This window comes from Mastigoproctus giganteus, chromosome 12, assembly GCF_048544385.1.
Source record: "Mastigoproctus giganteus isolate SK-2022 chromosome 12, ASM4854438v1, whole genome shotgun sequence".
Lineage (NCBI taxonomy): Eukaryota > Metazoa > Arthropoda > Arachnida > Uropygi > Thelyphonidae > Mastigoproctus > Mastigoproctus giganteus.
The window spans coordinates 178,749,565-178,773,380 of NC_143586.1; the positions used below are offsets into that span (position 1 = coordinate 178,749,565).

General features: G+C 36.7%; 1 protein-coding gene across 2 annotated transcripts in view; it reads right to left on the reverse strand.

The window, feature by feature from the left end:
- The window catches only part of ptc (protein patched), a 396,675-nt gene that overhangs the window by 176,131 nt on the left and 196,728 nt on the right, over window positions 1–23,816 (reverse strand). For both annotated transcript variants that reach the window (XM_090385655.1, XM_090385656.1), the window contains exons 11-12: window positions 20,143–20,301; window positions 1,583–1,678 (exon numbers count right to left, since the gene is read on the reverse strand). In XM_090385655.1, the coding sequence (XP_090241781.1) occupies window positions 1,583–1,678; window positions 20,143–20,301 (255 nt within the window). The remainder of the gene's footprint in view (window positions 1–1,582; window positions 1,679–20,142; window positions 20,302–23,816) is intronic.

Here is a 23,816-nt window from a genome sequence, read left to right on the forward strand (position 1 = left end):
GGGAACGATATCTTATATAACACGAACCGAATTCGCTTATGCACAATTCACCTTTGTGTTTACAAGAAATGGCAGTCGAATGCAGAATCACCCCAACTGAACTCAACACGATAGGAATGAAGAGAAGATTCTGAAAATGTATTTGTTTTTTGTATCAGTAAAGGGGAAACACATTTCACCATAATAATGTAAAAACCCACACAATTCCAGCTATCGGTATAATCGCAAATGCAATTAGATCGAGTTTACTACCAGTTTATAACGGATTCTACTAGCAGAAACACAACTAGAAATTGTTTTATGGTAGTAACCCCCAAAAATGTGCTTTAGTAAAATGTGAGGCGTTAATAGTGTATCTCTGCCTTTAACGGTATTGTTTATTCAGTTCCTACACGCGCACAGCTTTGTTTATGTGTATCAAGCGTGACTCCTCGTTTTGCAATTGTGCTTTATTCCCTAAAAATGAGTAAAATACTTAAAAGGTGTGAAAAGGAAGCGTCCCGGTGAAAAAAGAAAAGCAATATCGATAAATAGAGGCGGACTGGATCAAAAATTCTTACCTGGGAAAATTTGTAGTGGCCTCATACTAGCGTTTATGGCCAGTCCGCCTCTGTCGAAAGAGAAAAAATATGGAATTGTGAAACGCTTTGAGTGAAATGAAAGTCTGTAGCACATGCAATATCACATGGTATATTGCATGTGCTACAGACCTAAATGAGGCAACTTCGAGAATTACAAAGAATGCAGAGAAAATAAAAACAACTTTCATAGCAGGAACAACTCAAAGTGTAATTAAAATCCATTAGATTAAGACACAAAGAATTGGAAGAGATGGAACAACTGTCATCTGCTTGGATTGAAAATCAAACAAAAAAGTTTACTTACAATAGAAGCAAAAGCATTATTTTATTACGTAATAGTCGTAACAAAATACTTACGTATTACTTAAAATACTTAAGTAATTAAAATGCTTATGTATTACATATTTTATTACGTATAATAATAAATAATTGTAATAAAATACTTACGTATTTTATTACAATTATTTATTGTGTTTGGTAATGTTTTGGTTACAAATGTGTGTTCAATCTTGGGTGGTCAGCACCTAACCCTATTTTTCCCATAGGGCCTATTGTTTATATTGCACGAGGGTTTCTAGGAACACAACTATCGTGCTATACGAGGACTGACTGTATAAATAAACACCTAATAATATGACGTATTCAAACTCAGGCCTTTTCCCATATTGTATAGAAGGACATTGTTTAAAACTTATGTAACCATAACAGGGTGTACGTTATGTCCCTCTAATGTGAGTAATAATGGGACTTGCCTCACCCATATAGAGTGCTTCTTAAGGGGAGTGAAGAGTATTACTTGAATGAAGGTTGGCTTCCAAGTCAACTGTCAAGTCCACTATCACTTATTTTACATAAGTGATAGTGAACAAAAAATGAAAAAATTTCTCTCTCCTTCAAATGAGAGAGACCACAAGTCTAAACAGAGTAATAATTTATTATAAGCAAAGACTTGTAGGACTCTTATTAATGTATGGAATGCTAACAATAATAGATATTATTACCTCTAGAGGAGAATCTGAATTTGCATTTTCAGCATATGTGTGCGCCAAGAGAAACATGTCATCCATTCCCAGACCAAGTGCAAGAAAAGGTACAATCTAAAATGTAGAAAAAACACAAAATAAATATGGAATAATAATGGAAATTATAAAATCCATTAATTATACTGTAACTTAATTACACAAATTTATAATTTTTACTTTATAAAAGAATAATATTAGTAATGGAAAAAAGATACAAGGAAGTACACTTCTACATCAGCAAAAAAAACAAACCACCTTTTTCAATATCACCTCTACATCTCTTAACAATTTGTCCAATTGGTAGAAGACTCATCAACCAGCGCAATACCACCACTTTACTTATTGGAGGCTTGAAGTGGTGGAACCCATGTTTAGTCTCCAGAGCTAAGTTCCAGTCAACCCTTCCCCATCTCTTCCATTATGCAGTATGACTGATAACTTTTGAGGTTATGATGGACATCATGGCAAGATCCAATCTTCCTTACATTTCGAGGGTACAGCTCTAAAATGGTGTTCGCAGGCTGGCCGTTAGTTAGTACACCGGACCGAACCTATTGGTAACTCTTTAGGAGGCTTCCTATCAGCTAGTGTATAATCTTGCTACCTCTACTCTGCCAGAGTGACTGGAGGGAGTCCCAAGTAGTGTGTATGTGTATGGGGGGGGCATTGTAGAGGGCACGTTATGTCAAGGATCTGGGTATATTCTTACCATAGGTATACCATATCCAAAAATTTCATTACTTCATACAGCATGTCCCCCCCCACTTTTTCTTACTATTGAATACACCACGAATTATCAAACTAATAGAGTAAGCTTTTCTGTGAAAAGATCTAAACCTCCCAAACACTTCCTAGTTCATTTTACAAATATACGTGGTCTCAATTCTAATCTCAACGATGTCCATTTCCACTTGCAGTCTGCCAAAACCCATGTACTTTTTCTGACAGAATCTCAGTTAATTCAACTACTGCTCATCTCAGTTGCCCAAATTATTCGCTGTATGATTCCTTTCACCTCTAAGGTGGTACTTGTGTATAAGTTCGTTCGGATACTCCCTGTCAGAGACTTGGTAATTTGGAATCTCCTCTTTTCGATCTTCTCTGGCTTAAAATCTCTCTATCTCATTATGTCAAAATTCATCTGTTGTCTCTACCGTTCTCCCAACTCCACTAATCACTTTGAGTTCTTTGACTTTCTATTTATTATTATTATTTTTTTTAACTTGACTTTCTCCAGTCCAACTTTCCTAACAGTGAGGTAATTTTCCTTGGTGATTTTAATGTTCTGAACTGCAGCTGGCTTCTGCTTTCTAGTCACACTGACCCAGCTGGTCGAGATGCTGAGGCTTTTGCAATTACTTGCACAGATTGTTCATTTACCTACAAGAATACCAGACAATCCTAACCATACAGCCAACACGCTTTTTTTTCTCACAAACAACCCTTCTAAGTACATGGTCGAAGTGAGTGGTCCTTTAGCCACCTCAAATCACAACTTGGTGATTGTCTCTTCTCTAATAGAGTCTTTATCTCATGGCTAATCCCAACCTCGTATTGTTTGGCATTACAAGAATGCAAAATGGGATGAACTGGGAGATTTTTCTTTGATCGGATTACTGTTTCAAAACTTTTTGATGTCAATGTTTGCTCAGATCGTGTCAGTGAAATTATTCTTGTAAGAATGGAATCCTTTATTCCACACTCCACTTTAAAATCTCGTCCTTTATCTAAACCTTGGTTTTCCAATAAATGTGCTAAGGCTGTTCAAGAGAAGAATGTTGCATATTGTAATTGGCTTGTTTCCAATTCTTCAGTTTCATTTTCTGCCTACACCAAAGCTCGCAACAATTGTAAAGCAGTTATTAACCAGCCCAAACTAGATTTTGAACAGTCTAAGAGTAGAAAACTTGCTTCTTGCACTAATGGAGGCTGAGCAGTCTGGTCTCTTGCAAAAGCTACTGCCCCCACTTTTGCCCATCTCTGCTCTCACCTCTGTCAAAACCAGATGGTTCTGTTGTCACTTCAGCCAAGGAATAAGCTAACCTTCTAGCATCCCATTTTTCTTCCAACTCATGTATTAATGATCTTGGTAAAACACCTCCCACCATTCCCAACACTCTCCATTCAATGCCTCCTGTGGTCTTCCATCAAAAGGATGCCAGAAGGATATTGACGAATCTTGATGCTAAGAAGTTCCAGGTCCTGATGGTATTTCTCCACTTGTTCTGAAAACCTGTGCTCCTGTTCTTTGCCACCTTTTTTCACTTTCTTATTCCAAAGGTGTTTTTCCTCCTGGATGGAAATTTGCTCATATCCAGCCAGTTCAAAAAAAGGGTGACAAATCCCTCCCACCGAATTATCGTCCCATTGCAATTACTTCTACTCTTTATAAAGTAATGGAGAAATCAATTAACTTCCAAATGTTACCCATAAATGGACAAATTCAATGGAAAAGTTTGGTGAAACAAGCAGTTGCTCTTGACATCTCAAAGGCTTTCGATCGTGTTTGGCATAAAGTTCTTCTAAACAAGCTTCCATCTTATGGTTTGCCAACTGTTTTTTGTAATTGGTTATCCAGTTTTCTCTCTGATCACTCACTGAGCATGATGGCTCTGTCTTCTAACTTCTCCACTGATGCTGGTGTCCTCTGAGGTTCAGTACTTTCCCCCCACTCTTTTCCTCTTGTATATTAATGACCTTCTTCCATTGACTGGAAATCCTATCCATAGTTTTACAGATGATAGCACATTGCATACCACTTTCCATTTTGAGAAACCTCGCCCTGCTCAATCAGCTTCAACTTCTCAAATGTCCGCTACCAATTCCTTAAATGTCAATCTCCAGGTAATCCTCCAGTGGGGCAAAGACAGCTTAGTTGATTTCAATCCTTCTAAAACTCAGTCTTGTCTTATATCTTGCAAAAAGGATTCTTCTGCTCCTATGCTTATCTTTGGTGACACTCCGATTTCTAGGCCAAATATATATTTTTTTTTATGGGATTACCCTGACTTCTAATCTCTCTTGGCACAAGCACATTACAAATATTGCTTCCTCTGCATCTAAAAAAAAAACAAACTTGGTTTTCTCTTTCGCTCTCGGCGTTACTTTTCTTCCAAACAGCTTCACTCTGTACAAATTGTAAATCCGCCCTACAATGAAATATTGTTCCCACATCTGGAGCAGTACCACAAAACTTCTCTCAGGCTTCTAGATTCCATTCAGAAGAGGGCAACTAGGTTAATTAATGACTCATCTTTAATAGATTACCCTTTAATCCACTTGCTGTCTCAGACACTGTTTCTGCTGCATGCTTTTCTACAGATACTTCCACGGGTACTGTTCTTCTGAATTGGCTTTATAATTCCCGCTCTCTCTTTCAAAACAGTCCAAATACATGCTGCTGCCAACCAACATCCATTTACTGTCCAACTTCAAACTCACAGAACCAACTTGATCTTCCTCATTTATTCATTCAACTGCCTTTTTCTGGAACAACCTTCCTTCTTACGTATATCCTGAAAATTACAGTCTACAGAAGTTCAAGTCTAATGTCAACAAATATATTCTTTTGGCTTCTCAACCTCCAACCCAAGCACAGTATTAAGTACTATAGGTTCTAATACCTCTTGTGTTTGGGGTTTTTATAAAAAAAAAAAAAAAAAAAATTCTTTGAAGGAAAATGATATTAATATGAAGGATCTTCTATTTTTTGGTCAGGTAAAATTCAAACTTCTACAACTAATTTTGGGATTAGTCAATTTATCAACTGATCAAAATAGTGAATGAGCCTGAAATTGAATAAACTTATTATCAGATCTGGACAACAGATATCTATTCTGCAATCATTCTGAGCAAGACGTAGGATGCCATTAGCAATAGTAGTAGTAGTGGCATGTGATGCAAGAAAGCATGTGTATGAGCTTATGCAGCATCAGCCAAAAAAAAAAAAAAAAAACACCATTTCCTCCAAAAGTCTGTCCAGTTCCTCCTTAAATTTATTCAACCTATCAAACTTCCACAACGACAGATGGAAGTTTGTTCCAGCAATTAACCACCCGCTGGCTAAAGGCAAATTTCCGCACATCTATTCTACATCTGTCTTTTCTTAATTTGAATTTATGGCCCCCTTAGGTTCATAATCTGAACAAGTGGAAGAATCCCATCAGAATTCAGCGGGATCAACCCATTCAAGGCCTTATACACCTCAATCAGATCACAGTGCAGGTGCCTAGTCTCCAGACACTACAATTTGCAGAACTTAAGCCTCTCTTGGTAAGAGGATCCCTTCATTCCCCTCACCAATCTTGTTGCCCTTCGCTGTACACGTTCAAGTAAATCTACATCCTTCCCGAAATGAGGCCTCCAGACCTGTACGCAGTACTCAAGGCGTGGCCTGACATTGCCTTATACAGAGGGATAATCACCTCCTTATTCAATTCATTCAAAGCTTTAAGTACCCCTCAAATCAGATCTTGTAGGTGCCTAGTTTCTAGATGCCGCAATTTGCAAAATTTAAGCCTTTCTTTCTTGTAAGGTACCCTTTTCCTTTCCCTCACTAATCTTGTTTTCCTTCTCTGCACTCATTCCAAAAGATCCATATCTTTCCAGTATGCAGTACTCAAGATGTGACCTAACCACTACCTTATACATTGGCATAGTCGCCTCCTTATCCCTGCTGACAAAATTCCCACAGATCATTGAAAAAAACCACAATGCGCTATCTGAAAAGCCAGTGTACGATGTGCAGAGAATTTCATGTCTACATGCACAATTATCCCAATGCATTTTTCATCTAGAGTTCTCCCCATTTCTCATTCAACCATCACTCTATCCACTGCAGTAACTTGTCCATAATGCCACAATGCTCAAATTTGCAGCAGTCTTTTTTCTGTAACAAAGGTTTTCTGAAATGTATGTGCATGATGTCAATTTTTTTTGCATCAAATTCTTTGGTTACTGCATCATAATCAGCGGCCTCCGTAGCCGAGTGGTCAGGAGCTGGAGTGCAGTAGCACACGCTCTTTGAGTAGACCAGGGTTCAAGCCCCTGACTGCTAAATACGGTTGATCTGCCAACCCACACTGGACCAGCATGGCAGATTGTCCATTTCCCTCAGCATGAATTGTTGAGGAGGCTTCCATCCTGCAGTGGGTTGATAATGGCTGCAGTTAACTTTAGCATCTAATCAGATGCTATGATGCAGAAGGTCATTCCTTCACAAACCACACTGTGACTGCATTCCTGTCTAGATGGTCCTACATTACTCTTTAACCAGTGACTCCATAAATTTCTCTAGAACAGAAGTCAAGCTATATTATTTTGTGATTAGTCAATTTACCAACTGATCAAAAGAGTGAGTTTGTAATTACTCATGTCACTCTTTGATCTCCCTTTGTGAATTAGGGATACATTTGAACATCAATCTATAGGGACCCACCCTGAATCCAATGATGCTCTTATAATTATGGCTAAGTTTGCTTAGCTCTTTTCCTGCCTCCCTTATTATAAATAAATAGATTCCATCCACTTCAGTTACCTTAACATTTAGTTTCAACAATTTCTCTTTCATTTTCCTCTTGGCAATTACAAAATCACTTAGGTCCTGGATATGGATAGAATTTGATACACTTCTGGCATCTCCAACCCTAAAAAATCTCATATGTTAATGTCAGTGCAATGGTGAGACACTGAGCATAACCAAATTCGCTGTCCTTTCTGTACACACTTCACTCTGCCCACTAAAACTCTCCCTCCCTTATGTCTGAGTAGTAGCACCTTATCTTTGATATTCTGAAAATATTCACATTCGATGTGAATATAAATAATAAATACTTCATAAATTCATCAAATTTTTCAAAAATACTAACATTAGTGTACATGAAAATGTATATGCACTCTTAGTAATCATGGCATAGCCAATGTATTTGCTTGTTCCAGAACTCCTAGAGGGCCTAGCAGCCTGGAAAGGAAGGTACAGTCCCCTATATCTTCCTTTCCCAGGCTGCTGAATATCTCAATACAAGCAATGCATGAATCATTCACGCCTCTGCTAGGCAATAAGCAGCTATTAAACTATTAGGCTGTATATCCCTCCTTGCCCACTAGCAGCTTTCCAACCACCTTAATAGAATCAGGAAATATTCTTGCACCCTCTTCTATAGAAGTATATCCCATCACTGTAAAAACAATCCCCCTGTTAACAAGTATAGACTATACTGACAAAAATTCTACTTATATGTTTGTGCAGTTTCCCAAGGCAATGTTTACTGAAAAGCCCCTCAGTCATGTATTTTCTTATATTATGTCTAGACAGAATTGCAGACTGAAATTTAATAGTAAGATACTTCTGTGCTCAGGGCAAAATGAAAATTTGCATCCCTCTCCCCGTAAATAAAACTTTATAAACGAACAATGAATAAATAATGAAGTAGTACAGAATGCATGTCATGTCACTCATTTGTAGGATTTCAAGAGTGGGGAAAAAAAAAAAAAAAAAAAAAAAAGAATCCTCAGCTCAAGCTTGGGGGGGGGGGGAAGTTTAAGAAATGGAATAGTGGGAAGGTGTTCTATTAAAAATATATATATATTTTGAAGCATTATTTATGAATGATTTATTAATAAATAATATTTATTAGTGCTCGCGAGGCACAGGCAAACTAAACAGAAGTGTTTGCGGCTTGCACTGACACTAACATTATATATTCATGTCACCACCCACGTCCGCTGCACACTCTTTTCAAGTAGGCTAAAAGTTAGAACTGCAATTACATGTTCAAAGAGCCGCAGGTTGCTGACCCCTGCCCTAGAGGCTATAAAATAAAAGACACCTCAGATGTCCCTTCTACAGCAATAGTAGTTAAAAATACCAACCTTACATTCACAAAGGTGGGTCACATCTGCTCCCCAGTGGCAGTGTGTGTGTGTGTCCATATCACCAGTGCTGTAGAACAGTTTTACATTATTTCACTGTATTCCAAGACCAGGTGAAGATATAAATCCAACTATTGAGTATCTACAAGTAGTCAGACTTACTACCTACTGCAAATATCATAGTGTGTGCTGATGTCAACTGCTGGTCAAGCTTTATGGGATAGCAGTACAGTAGACAGAGCAGGCACACACACACATTGGCCAGATACTTTCAGACTATATAGCTACCTCACTCTTTCAAGTTTAAAGCAACCAAATAACCTCCCAACTTTTAGCAGTACCATGTGGCAGAGCGACATTGATGTTACTCTTGCCACCAATTCATTAGCTTATAAAATTATTGTGGTTGGACTGGTCAGACTGGTTGGACACACCAGACTGGCTGGTGTGTCCAACCAGTCTGGACACACTGACCAGCCTCAACAAGAGAACGCTGGCACTGTATTATAAGACAGTTTTCACCCCAGCAATCTCATATGCTTAGGCCATATGGTACAATAAGACCGCGCTAGTAGTAAATAGAAGAATGCTGGATTCTACCCAGCGATCCATCCTCTACACCAGGGGTGGGCAACAGCCGGCCCGCGGGCCACATCCGGCCTGCGACGATGTTGAATCCAGCCCCCTCGGTAAATGCATAAATATAGAAAATCCATACCTGACTACACTCGCCGTAAATGTTTGGCTTAATTCGGTTCAATCGGGAATCGCGGCCAGTACAACAGTAACCAAGTGATTCTACGCAGCGTCAAAGAGTTATTTCCTAATTATTATTGTAGCATCGATCGAACGAAGTTCCTTTAGATTTGACTTCTTATTGAAAAAAATAATATTGGTGCGAGATATTTTATGTTTTATGCCTTTTCTAATTATTACAATTTTTAATTTAATATAATTTATAGCCCATAAAATGAGCCAATTAAAAAAAAAAGAAAAATTGATGCCGAATGCCGCATTTTCAATGATAATTGGACATTCAGATATTTTTTTTAAAAATACATTAATAATTTGGTAATTCAAGTAATATAACATTTTTTAGGTTCTGATTTTTTTTATTAAATCGTTCAATCTATTCCGGCCCGCATCACGATGCGAAAATTTCATTCGGCCCGCTGATGAAAAAAGTTGCCCACCCCTGCTCTACACCATAACCCACGGCTGCAGTACAGTGAGTACTCCAGCCTTACAAGTAATAGCAGGAACGCTCCCACTAGACCTAGAAATCGTTAGAACTGGAATGCTCTATTACCTTTCCAAAGGAGTCCCAGTTACCTTCCTGAATTTTACAACTGATCCCACTAATAATAGGAAGGCATAAAAAGTACACCTACAGAACCATCTGCTGCAGGAGTGGCAAAACAGATCACCCGCAAGCTTTTTCCACAGACAAATAGAGTATACCCGAAATCACCATCATGGTTCTTCCCAGGACTTCATTCAACATACTTAATAACAGGGCACTGCCCCTTCAATGCAAAGCTCGCTGGCTTCAGAATCTCAGAAAACCCACATTGCACTTGTGGAGGAAGACTGGAACTATCTTATGTTTGACTGTCCCATCTACGAAGACCTAAGATGTATTCTGATTACAAAAGTGAGATATCTTCCAAGAGGACAAGAATTTCTCCTCCTTGAAACAGAAGAAGATTATAACCGAAAACTTGATGACAGACTGCAAGTGCAACCTCAACAACCTGAACTGCAAGTATGGGACTTGTCCTAGGAATGACCCACAACCCTAGAAGTTGACATCTCTTTAGAAGTAGAACTTAAATAGAAGACCTACCATGGACTTGACCTCATTGCAGCTCTGCTGCCAATGCCACAGGAGATCTTATACCTGTGCTTTCTTGCACGGTACTTTCTTTCCACTTCCCTTGGGTTGGTTGGGTTTTATTGGCGTATTAGCAACTAAGGCTATAATGCACCAAAACTTGGTCATAAAAAAGTAAAACTTTCAGTGGCCTAATGAATTAGGTCACTAAGTCAAGGTATAAAAACAAGTATAAACTGTAAAAGACAAATATCAATAAACAAGTAACAATAACAAGGAAGATTTTTTTTTAAATATCAGTAAAAAGGTTTACTGATTTCAAAAAGCTAAAAATAGCAGACACATGGTCATAGTCGGATAAAATCTGACTGAGTGTATACGGCTCAGTCAGATGAACTTCCCTTGGGAGGGGAGGAGATGGTTTCGCCATCTCCTCCCCTCTTCACCCTCCTTTTCCTCCTGGTGGGACATGGTTGTTTGTTGTTTGTTTGTTGCTTTTTAGGAGCATTAGCAACTAAGGCCATATTGCTCCGGGATATGCGGTGGTCATTCCCTGACCTTTCCGCATCCTCCGTATTTGGTGGTGACGGGCTCGAACCCCGGTCTAATCAAGAAGCGTGTGCTACGCGCTGCTGCTCCTTCCCACCTGGCTACGGAGGCGCCGGTGGTGGGACATGGGCCTGCCCCACTGACCACAGGGGTAATCTCCTCTATCGACCCCTTACTTCCTGTTTCATCCCCCCCCAGTCTTCAGTCTCTCCCCTACTCAGTTCACTTTCACAGTGTAACCCCACACAGTATAAATTTAAATTCTTTGACCTGGGGTGGCCTTCCCTATTGGCTCCATATTTCTGACTTTCCCTTGTCTTCAGTCTCCCCCCCCTACTCTGCCTAAACATCAGCGAACGCCCCTACAATGTCAAAATTTAAAAACACTTGTCAAAATTCCAACTGCATACGAAAACCCCTTTCGGCCTAACCTTTCAGCGAAGTCCTTGCTATTGAAATCTCAGGAAATTAGGTGGCAGGACCTGCCAGAGTAAATATCTAAATACTGGTGTACCTGGTCTGCCACCAACGAGGCATAGTGTGGATAACGTTGGGCCCCAGCAGGCGTCTAGCAGCTAAATGGCCAGAAAAACAATGATACATGACACTAAACTTACAAAATCCATGCACTTTTAAATCTCTGGCCTTTAACAGTGAACTGTTACACCTACAACGAAAGCAACACTGAGATGGGGGGGGAATCCCCATCTCCGTGTTATTATTATGATGTGGTTACTATTATGGGTTTATTATTATGATATTAGCATGTGGTTACACACGAACTAGATGCAAAAAATCATTTTGATATCATATATTTGGATTTCAGGAAAGCTTTTGACACTGTTGCACATGAAAGACTATTGTACAAATTGGAGCAGAATGGTATTAAGGGTAAGTTGCTACAATGGATAAAAGGATGGTTAAGTGGGAGAAGACAGAGTGGTAATCAATGGGTGTTGCTCTTCGTGGACTAATGTTATTAGTGGAGTCCCACAGGGTTCGGTGTTGGGTCCACTGTTGTTTTGTATATTTATCAATGATATTGATGAAGGTATATCAGGCTTAATGTCGAAGTTTGCAGATGATATAAAGGTTGGCAGGGTTGTTATTGACACAAGTAATGGCAGTGTGCTACTGCAACGGGATCTAGATAATTTGGGCAGATGGGCTAAGAAGTGGCAACTGAAGTTTAACCTTGACAAATGCAAAGTACTGCATATGGGTAGAAGTAACCCCAGAGAAACGTACCAACTGTGTGGTACTACACTTAAGGTGGTAGAAAATGAAAAAGACCTGGGAGTAATTGTGCAGGCAGATACGAAGTTTTCTGAGCAATGCAGACAGGCTGCCAGGGTAGGTCTTGGGGTTTTTGTCAATGATATATAGGAATTTTGCTAGCAGGGAAAAGGAGGTGATTATCCCTCTGTATAAGGCAATGGTCAGGCCACACCTTCAGTATTGCGTACAGGTCTGGAGGCCTCATTTTAAGAAGGATGTAGATTTACTTGAACGTGTACAGAGAAGGGCAACAAGACTGGTGAGGGGAATGAAGGGATCCTCTTACCAAGAGAGGCTTAAGTCCTGCAAATTGCAGTGGCTGGAGACTAGGCACCTGCATAGTGATCTGATTGAGGTGTATAAGGCATTGAATGGGTTGAGCACAATGAATTCTGATGGGATCCTTCCACTTGTTCAGATTACGAACCTAAGGGGGCATAAATTCAAATTAAGAAAAGACAGATGTAGAATAGATGTGTGGAAATTTGCCTTTAGCCAGCGGGTGGTTAATTGCTGGAACAAACTTCCATCTGTTGTTGTGGAAGTTTGATAGGTTGAATAAATTTAAGGAGGAACTGGACAGACTTTGAGGAAATGGTGGTTTTTTTTTTTTTTTTTTTTTTGGCTGATGCTGCATAAGTTCATACACTTGCTTTCTTGCATCACATGCCACTACTACCCCTGGTGCCGTTAGACACAAACACACTATACAGTAGGGGCCAAACGTCTAAATGGTCAGAGGAACAAGATATCACAACACTACACATCACTAACCAACACTTTACACTTTTTGAAAACCTCTGGCTGTCACAGAGTTCTGTAGTACACAAACAGAGTATCCAACCCAGAGATGGGGCAAATCCCTGGGGCTGTTTGATAAATAACACTTTAGTATCCAATCAAATTGGTCAGACAACATTTCTCCATAATAAAGCCATGCTCTAACTGAAGTAGAACTGCAGCCTTGTCTAGTGGTCCTGCATTACTTCTTTTAACCAGTGATTCCATTATTTTCTCTGGAAACAGAAGTCAAGCTAACAGGTCTGTAATTACTCATGTCACTCTGATCTCCGAACTCTTTGATCTTTGATCTCTGTGAATTGGGGATACATTTGCACAGCTTCAGTCCACAGGGATTTCCCCTTATTCCAAGGATGCTCTCATAATTATGGCTAAGCATTTGCTTACCCCTCCTTTGCTTCCTTATTTAATTTAACTAGATAATCTCAAAGTGTCTTTTCTTTCTTTTTCTGTATGTATGTGTGTGTGTATATATATATATATATATATATATATATATATATATATATATTGTGGTTATTACGTTTAGATGTATGTATTCTTTTAGATTTGCGTGTTCTTCTGCTAAGCCCCCGATGAAGTAGGGGATTGACGGCCACGTGGTGTAATGCAATACGTTATATTATTATATAAATTTATACAGAAATTAAGATTTAATAATTATCTTGCTACAGATAAAATGTTTTCATTAGTAAAATGTTATGAAAAATCATTATCATTTATCATTATACTTTTTATCTTAACTCAAAATGTATAGGCCATATGGAATGAAGATAACCAAACTAGGATAACTTGATTACAAATTTGTACGAACACTAATACTTATATGAAAAACACCAATAATCGGTAACAATCTACAATTAAACGAGTGTGTGTATATATATATATCTCCAAGTATGAAAAAGCAAATAGTAAAATTTATATTATAATAAATATTAAATAAATATTAAATAGTCACATAACCAATTAATGCCATCTAAGCCGATTAAACATTACATTGGTCTGTATAAATATGAATATGAGCTAAGTTAATAGTGGTAAGAGTTTTTAAAGTTAAAAAATGATATACTAGCTTATCAGGTAACCCAAAAACCATAGCGGGTACCCAACGTGACCTGGAAAAAATATAAATATATGCCATGACATAAGCAATAAATTATAAAAGCATAAAAAACTACCATTAAAATGTTAATTATGGCAATGAGATACATTGAAAAGGACTTTTTTGAGGGCTAACCCTTTCAATGTATCAACCATAATTAACGAGCTATCCATTTCTGTAGTCATCGTCCAGCATAACTATGTCCAAATGTATGTAAAATAGTAAGATAGGGCCAAAAAGTAGTGACGAGAATAAAATTATGTTGATTAATCCCAAATTTAGCAGTAAGCTAGCAAGATGACTGTTAGCCCGACGGATAGTCAAAATTTAAATTAGAGAAAGAGCTATAATTATTATTAGGCATATGTGCATAGTTGATAGTAAATGCAGTCACGGTAGTCTAAGCAAAAGTCAATCAACAGTGGAAGCATGATTCCACTAGGAAGGATGTAGATTTACTTGAACGTGTACAGAGAAGGGCAACAAGACTGGTGAGGGGAATGAAGGGATCCTCTTACCAAGAGAGGCTTAAGTTCTGCAAATTGCAGTGACTGGAGACTAGGCACCTGCACAGTGATCTGAGTACTCTAATAGTTCATGAGGTATGAATAAATAGGGATAAGAAAGTGAAAGTTAAACAGCAAAGAAAAAGTAAAATAATTAACATAGGATGTAACCTTATAGTAAGGTATCCTGGTTAGAATGCGTTAAGATTAAAATAAGAATGCTTACCACCGTATAGCCAAAGTACTAAAAAACCACGTGTATTGGCACGTGTAACATATATAACTACCGATCGTAGCCCCCCCCCTAGGAAATGTAATAGCTAAGTTAAGTGATAAAATAAGTATAATTACATGTAGCGCCCTCTGCAGTTTTTTTATATCCTGCATAATATTACACATAGAAAAGCCGTCAAGTAAGTATCTCTCTCGAAGTTCCTACCCATGGAGCAAATATAGGTACACGTTTTTAATGCGTGTAAGCTATATGCAACTTACTCCATGAGCAGTGCCTACTATTTACATAATTACATATTCAACGAAATTTATCTAAGCCAAAGAAACACCTACGAAAATTTTACAAAGGCTATGTTATATTAGTGCCTGTTTAGGACTTTATCTATAATACTCTGTGCGTTAAGGTTATAATTCCCCTTGTTGTTTGCTATCAATATAGCTTTATACAGATATCTTGTAATTATGTGGTGTGGGAAGCAATTTTTTAATAACTTGGATCTGAATTCAATGAGTGTATCTATAATATAATCAGTCTGGTTACATATGTATAATCTTCTGATGCTTTGTGCGATTAGGATATTGCGATGTATCCTTTTTGAGATATTCGAGTTCCAGTTAGTGAGGTCAATGGTATTAAAATGAAAATCTTTGCGTTTATCATACAGTTTGGTGTGTACGGTATTGTTATCTATTCTTATATCCAAGTCCAGGAAGGTAGCAGATTTGGAATTATTAGTGTTGGTGCATTCTAATGTTAATTCAGGCGAATAATATTTGATTGCTTCTGTCAGGAAGTCAGGCATATTAAAAACTATCAAATCGTCAATATATCTGTATAGAACCATATTGTGTTTAAAATTATATTCAAAGTGGTGTAGGTATAAATTTGCCACTATACAAGAGCTAATATTTAATATTTATTATAATATTTATATTTATTATAACATTTACTATTTACTTTCTCATACTTGGATATATATATATATGTGTGTGTGTGTGTGTGTGTGTGTGTGTGTGTGTGTGTGTGTGTGTGTGTGTATCTTCAAGAATTTCTTTTCCACTTTCCTCTCAGTTACTACAAAATCATTTAGTTCAGAGTATGATAAACTTCTGGCATACACTTCTCTAAAGAATTCCTCAATGTGGATGCAAAATATCTATTCGGTTGGTCAAAACCTGAGCAGGATCATTACCAGTTAAAGCATGAATATCTACTGGAACAATGTAATTCATCCCCATCCCCTTCCTTTTAGTATTTAGATAAGTTAAAAAAAAAAAAAGTCTGTTTTTCATTGCATCCTTTTCCACAGATTTCTCATAATCCATCTTAGCTTGTCTAACCTCCTTTGCAACTTGGTTACAGACTAGTTTATATCTATCACAGGCTTCTGTATCACCAAATAATAATCTATATTTATCCCATGATTTTACCATTTTACTTGTTTTTAACTAGACGTTTATTGAACTGTCCAAACAGTTCAATAAACATCTAGTTGTTTTAGAAAGATTTATTTTTCTCACAAAGTAAAGACAAGAAAACCGAAATTTGACATTCTCTCAAGATAGCTGCTATTCTGCAGGAAGCACCATATGCAATTTAAAATTAGAGTTTTGTGAGGCATGCCAAATTTGAAGTAAATTTTGTGAAAAAAAAAAAAAAAGGAAATGAGTAATATATAAAATAAATCATTAACTGAACCAAAATAAAGTAGTTTAAAGTACAAAGTGAAGGCAAGCATATGTATATATTCATCCCTCACCCCCGAAATATACATGCATACGTTTAAAATTTTAAACTGAAAAATGAAAGTGTTGAGCTGTGTTCTTAAAGTGTTCTTAAATTTATAATAATTTTATTATAATAAAAAAAATTATATAGAACAATCATCAAAAAATTAAGAAGGGAAATATCTGTATGGTCAAAAAGGATTTAATAAAATCCAAACTTTCTCCACAGCCTTAAAAGAAAGTTTATCACTTGCCAGGTTACCTACACTATGTTCATCAATTGGGCAGGAAGAGGACAGCAATGCAGGTTAAATCCTGCACTTTTGCACTCCTGGTTTCTGGTTTTGATGCACTAAGGAGAAAAATTCTTCTTGCACACACTGGTTATGGTTCTATGTAAGATTGCAATTTTTTAGTTGAATTTTAATTTTTTTTCCATTTGTTTTTTAATTAATTAATCATTATGCATATTTTCTATTTAAGCATAGTTGGGTTTAGTTTTTTTAAATAAAAAAAAAAAAAAAAACCACACATGTACCCTGCATGCACAAAAGGTATTTTGGGTGAAAACATCTTCGGGAAAAATCAGAACTGTTTTAAATCAAACAGCCAGAACCAAAGTTATGAACGATGTAAGATTTTATGCTCACACCTGCTACTTATTCTTCTGAATCAACGTTTTGGAAAAGGTTAGCAAAATCCAAGCCAATAGCCTACTTACCCGCATAATTTTAGCCATTTCTTGAATAGTGTGATGTCACAATCATACTTCCTGCAGTTACTATTGCAGGAAGTATGATTGCAACAATACAATTATTTGTATTGTTATAATTTGCATTTTCTTCTACCCAGAAATCCCATCGCATTTACCGAGGTTGAATTTAGTGACAGAGAGGCTTATTTCTCCTAGCTTACTGTTCATGCAGCTAAGGTGCCTGGGATGTGCATACGGACAATACGGCATTCTGGGCCAAGAAGAGATCGACAACGATCATTGTATAAACGTGCATAGAAAACGCACAAGTCCAGATTTTTGATCATGCCACTTGTAAGACGAATCGCAAGTATATCGTTGAATAACAACCATATAATCTGTGCCAAAAGAAATCACTTCCCTCTCATATTGGCTTGTGAAATCACTTCCCTCTCATATTGGCTTGTGCAATGACGATACACAAGTCGCAAGGTGGCACGTTCGATATAGGTGGTTTTCAAGTACGAAAAGGGGCACGAACAGCAGCTGTTTTATGTCGCTCTGTTGCACCTAACTAACATCGATGGACTTTACACCATCTCACTGACCAGCAACAAGATTATTCAATGGCCTGAGAAATGCTACATCCACCATCTATCTACAAAACGAGTTTGCCAGGCTCCTGACTAATCAGCTACAAACAAGACCGGAGAGTTTGCTTGAATTCATCTACAATAGAAAGGAACTCTCAGTTCTCTCACTCCACTGAGAAAGCCTACAGACACACCACGCAGACCTCAACAACACTTTTCACAGCAATGCCAAATCTTGCTGTTATTTGAGACTTGGTTAGAAGTAACCCGAGTGTCAGCACCCCGAATTTCGATTGGTGGTTTAATTCAAGCATGAAACCAAATGGATAGCTGGAGTCACAATATTATTATTAGCCATATGGTGCAAAGAATCTTGAGGCTTATGCTGCATCAGCCCAAAAAAAAATTTTCTGAATTACCCTGAGAGAGAGAGAGAGGAATCACCAAGAAAAAGAATGATGATATCCAACTCAGGACCATGGGTGTGCCAAACCCATACTCATCAGATATGAGCCCCTGGGGTTGAATATATATCACAAGATGGGCGAGGTATACATTCTTACACCATACTTAGATGTCATCTATCGACAAAAAAACTGGTCCAACAGTCAGTGTTTGGCCTGTTGGCGATATATGTACGGCGGAGTGCATGTTTGTTACCCAATGGCCAAGTGATACAATGGTTGTCTATATTTCTCCTAACATTGATATACAGGGTATAACTGACTTCATTTCATTTTGTTACTGTACATGCACTGGCATACCTATGATCACAAGTGGCATATCATACCAGCAATATTGCATACCCATGATTGTTGTAGGATTTTAGCAGCATCAGTGCCTAAGGCCATATTGCTCCGTGTACACAGTCTGTAAATTGCATGTGTTCTGAGGCGAATCTTCCGCTTGCTGGATGAAAAACTTGAGTTTCCAGGAGGGAAAAAACCATACAACCCTTGCCTGAGACTGACTAACTCAGCCATGTTGTGAAAAGGGCCATAAAAATTCCTCAAGTTATCAACAGGACTAACTCAGGTCTTTTCCACCTGGTGTGGGGAGGACAGCGATTCAACCAACTGTGTTTTGAGGGTTACATACCCATGATCATGAGTGGTGATTTCAATGTTAACTTCGAACTGGAAGAAACTAAACCATTAATTACTTTCCCAGAAGAAACCTTAACTTTCTTAATTACTTTCCTTGATTTAACTCTCAACACTAATCCCTCAATTTCAACTACAAGATTAGGTACCTCAATTGATGCTGTTTTCCAGAGACATTTAGATACATTGCAATCACAAGTATATGCCTCTTACTTTGGTTATCATAAATCCATTGTATCTTGTCTTCCAGCTGAAATTATAGAAATTTGTGAATGATCAATAAACTATTTACAACACAAAAGCTCTTATTTCTTAATTAATATATACAAATCAAAATACCTAAAAGAAATGCAAAGATCAGTAACCTTTAAGGACCTGACATTATTTCCAGAAATGACATACCAAATCAACATTAGTGACAGTTAGTGTCAATTAGGAAGTGACATAATTTTCACATCACATTTGTGATAAATCAGTTTTACTTCATTGCAAAATTTAGTAGGTGTCACCAAAGATGTTTTCACATCAAAAAACTATTTCAGAAGGTAATTTTGGACCCAAAATCAGTGTAATTTCAAAAATAAGCATTTATTTTTGAAATTACAACATATTAATAAGTACTACAAAGAATATTTCAGCTAACTTAGAGATTGTTAACTGTAGTTTAATAATATTTTCAACTGTTAAATTATGAAAATTAGTAGCAGGAGGTTCCAATTAGTGTCATCCTACTGTGTCAATATTTAAATCTATTTCTGAGAATCAAATATTGCCATAGATGATTTCTTGTGCCCTACTTGCAAGAGCACAAAAACCCAGAAAATTGGCAAATTTGGCATTTTTTTGGATGAAACTAAAGAATAGAATAAAGTTGAATATTCATCAGTGTGTTGGGTTACAGATAACAATAAGCTGTCTGCTGCTTTTTACACTTTCTCTTTAACAATATCTGTTTAATTTGAATTCATCCATATTTCTCTGAAGTAAATATAAGTTTTATAATTAAACAAATGTCAAAACAAATACATGACTGATTGAAACTAAAGAACAGAATTAAAGCCGAACATTCAGTGTGCGAGGACATTATGTATCTGTCCCGACACTGGTGAATAAAAATATGAGATTTATATTCATAGTTCATAGATATTTATATTCATAGCCATGAGATATAAATATGTGGACATACTCATGTATTTATATATCATGGCTAAAATATTTAATTCTTAAGATCTTGTAGTTATGCTTACCTGAGTTGTTGAAGCATTAAAAACAATTCCAAAGATAGCACAAAATCCAAGTCCTGCAGCAACTGAAATGGCCACCAAAATTACACCAGCAATACCAATTCCACTTTGAGAATTAACAGGATCTGTCCACTTCATCAAAGAACACCATGCATAAGCCAGCTTACACAAAAAATATGATAAACATTATGAATTTTTTGATAGATCTTAAATAGATATTACAAAGCTAATTATAATATTTTATATATAAGTTCATTTCATTTAAGTTCCGTTTAAACAATAACCTTTATTAGTTAACTCTGGACAGAAGTCAGTTTTTTTTTGCTCATCTTTCAAGGTTGTTATAAAGACCATGAAAGACAAGCAAATTCCTATAACCCAAAATTTCCACCACTCTCATCTTTTTTTTTATTATTAGAGTTATTAAATTTTGGGCATTTCAAAATGAAAGAATACTTAATTTCTTGAAATTAATGATGAGTTCGCATGCTGACCATAAGAAACCACTCACTGGTGATTTCCTATGCTCATGGCAATTGTCACAATGAAATTAACCATAATGAAATAAACTTTGACTAGAAGTTAATATTTCATTATACAGTATCTATATGAGGGTTGTTTGAAGAATTTGTGGCCCGAGTATGAAAGGGTAATGGTACAGTGTTTAATATCCATCACCCCAGTAGTTAAAAATGTGCATGATCTGGTGATGAATGATTGACGATTTTCTACATTTCCAGCACCTTGGGCATCTTATCTGAACAAGTGCCAGCATGATAGGTACCAAAGTTGACAGATAAAAAATTCATGAGTTGTCAAGTGAACATTTGCATTCTTTTCAAGTAGATCCACAAATTTCCTTGCAAGGTTTGTGACCATGGTTGAGATGGGGTCAATCAATTTCAGTCAGAGACAAGGGAGCAGTACAAACAGTGGAAGCCAGGTCTTCTCTCCTCTACAGAAAAAGAAGTAGAGTCCACCTTCTGCTGCCAAGGTTATGGCATAGTTCTTTTGGGATGCTGATGGAGCATTGTTGATGGATTTCTGAAGGAAATCCACTAACAGCAGAACAATACATTTCAAGTGTGTCATTTCCATGGCTGCACTCAGTGGTGAGCTGTTAATATTTTAACAATGGGCTTGCATTTTGCTGACTTTTTATCTCCACTTTTTTTTAAACTAGAGAAATACTATATAATGGACACTTTTTTTCATGATAAAATAATATTGTGAATAAAAAATAACATGAAATATTTCCCATATCACAAAACTTTCTAGAATATAAAAAAAATTAAATTAAAAAAAAAAAACAGATAACATGAAAAAAATTACACAAATATTCAATAAAAATTTATCCTAAAAATAGAATATATTTATTATACTAATTACTTTCTAAAGATATTAGAATATACTAATATCTTTATTAGTATTTGTTGTCTATCTTCTGCTTTGCTCAATAGCTGAGCGATGATTACATCGGAAATATGACGTAATGATCTAGATCAAATTGACAATGGTTTTTCCAATTAGATTTATGGTTATCATAAATCAACACAAATCTGCAACATGTTTAATTATCAAAGATTCTCTTTTTATTGTCACAATATTATTCATTACTCTGAAAGCTCACTCAGCTTCAGCACTGCTAATCAATTTTTTTTTTCATATTTTATTAGAATAACTTAAATTTCTTATTCGTTTTTTAACCCTCTTGCCATAGAGACAAAATTTATTCCATATATTTAAAATTTTTCAATTCCTCATCAATGATATCCTTATTTTCTTTATTTAATTTAAAATTACTCTGCTGTATTAATAACCAATCCTTTAAGGATAAAACAATGCAGTTTAATAACTTTACACTATATAGTTCTTTAATGTGTTCTTACTTTCGATTCCTTCAAATTCCTTCAACTTCAACATGCTCTCAATTTTAGCTTCATAATTTCCTTCACAAATTTTTCAATTAGCAATAGCACTGAGTTCGAATAATTAATTTATCTGCTTTTACTGTAGTGATGTGGCTTTGTAAACCTTTTGTAAGGTAAGAGAGCTCCTGCAGGATGTCGATCACTAGTATTAAATTTTTAAGAAATTGCAGATTTAAAAATCTGGTTTAATAATCTAAAATATTTAATTTCTGATTCAAAATGTTTGCACAAAGTGGGATAATTCTCCCAAACTGCAATTGCTGTCTGCAAGCTGAGCTGCCCATTGTGGCCTGAACACACAACTGATCTTTATAATTTCCACATCAAGTTCTTTAGCAATCCTTAAATTGTGCTGGTTTTTTTGGTGATTGGTGATATAAGGCATAGTTTTTTTTTTTTTTTTTTTTTTTTGTTGTTGTTTACTGCATGTGTCCCATTATATTTTGGAACATTTTATTTACAGTAAAGGCCTTGACACAGTTTCAAAATCTGCCAACATTTATCTTCGGAAAGTTTATTTAATATCTTAGTTGCTCCCATTTCTGCACACCACCCTCAACGTTGCTACTGTCACTAGTTCTTTGAATACTGTCCAAAATGTTAATCATCGACATTCAGCTACTGTGACCATGCAAACACAGTCACAGTATCTGAATTTCAGGAGTACACTGAAGAAATTTACTGAAAGGCGTGGATCATTCACTTCTCCGAAAAACAGATGACTGTTTGCCGGAGTAAACCATTATTCATGTTGGGAACATGTCTTAATCTTCTAATTGGATATGGAAAGCATATCGACTAGCACGACTTCTCTGTATGTGGAATAGGTAGCTGCATAGGTTTTATGGGCACCGCTAAAGTTGCGGAACGGTAATCCCTTTAACCCTTAATTCATGCTTTCTAATTGCCTAAAGGCTGGAGATGGGAACAGTGTGTACAAAGTCTCTTGAAATTCGTTCGTTATATGGAAATTCTTTGTTCTACAGAAACTATTTTAAATGCAATTACCAAGAGGAATTAAAAAAAATTCACTATAAAAAGTTCATTAAACAGAGGTCCAACGTAATTAAATCAGAAAGGAAGCAATTTTAAGTACATAATTAGTTCCCTTAAAACACTGCGCCTAGGGTCCTGCTCGTCCACCGTAGTTCTGGATCTGGATATTCAATAATCAAATTCATTTAATTTGTAAAATAAATGATCGTTCCAACAATAGGCTGACAAAGTTTCAAAAAAATAAAAAAATAATCATAACAACAATGGGCTCTCGTGAGCCCACCATAGCTCACCACTGGCTGCACTGTATGAGTATGGTTTTGAAATGATGGATCATCCTTTGAGCAAATGAGCAGAAGCCTGAAAACCAAGATGCAGGATATTTCAGAGACTGCTGGGAGTCATTGCAGTACAAGTAAACACATGGGTTGTGTTAGGGTAGCCAAGAATAGAAACAGGTGCATGTATACTTGCGTGTACACCAATGCTAGGAGTTTGGTAAATAAATTTGATGAATTTGAGGTATTGCTCAAAACATCAAAGGCAGATATTGTTGGGATATCAGAGACGTGGTGTCACACAGATATAAGGAATGCGGAACTGGAATTTGGGGAATACAATGTGTATAGAAAGGATAGACAGGACAGGAGGGGAGGAGGGATTATGCTATTAGTTAAGAAACACAAAGTCCAAGGAAGTGAAGCCAGTCGACATTGATGGACAGGGCAGTGTCGAGTCAGTTTGGTGTGA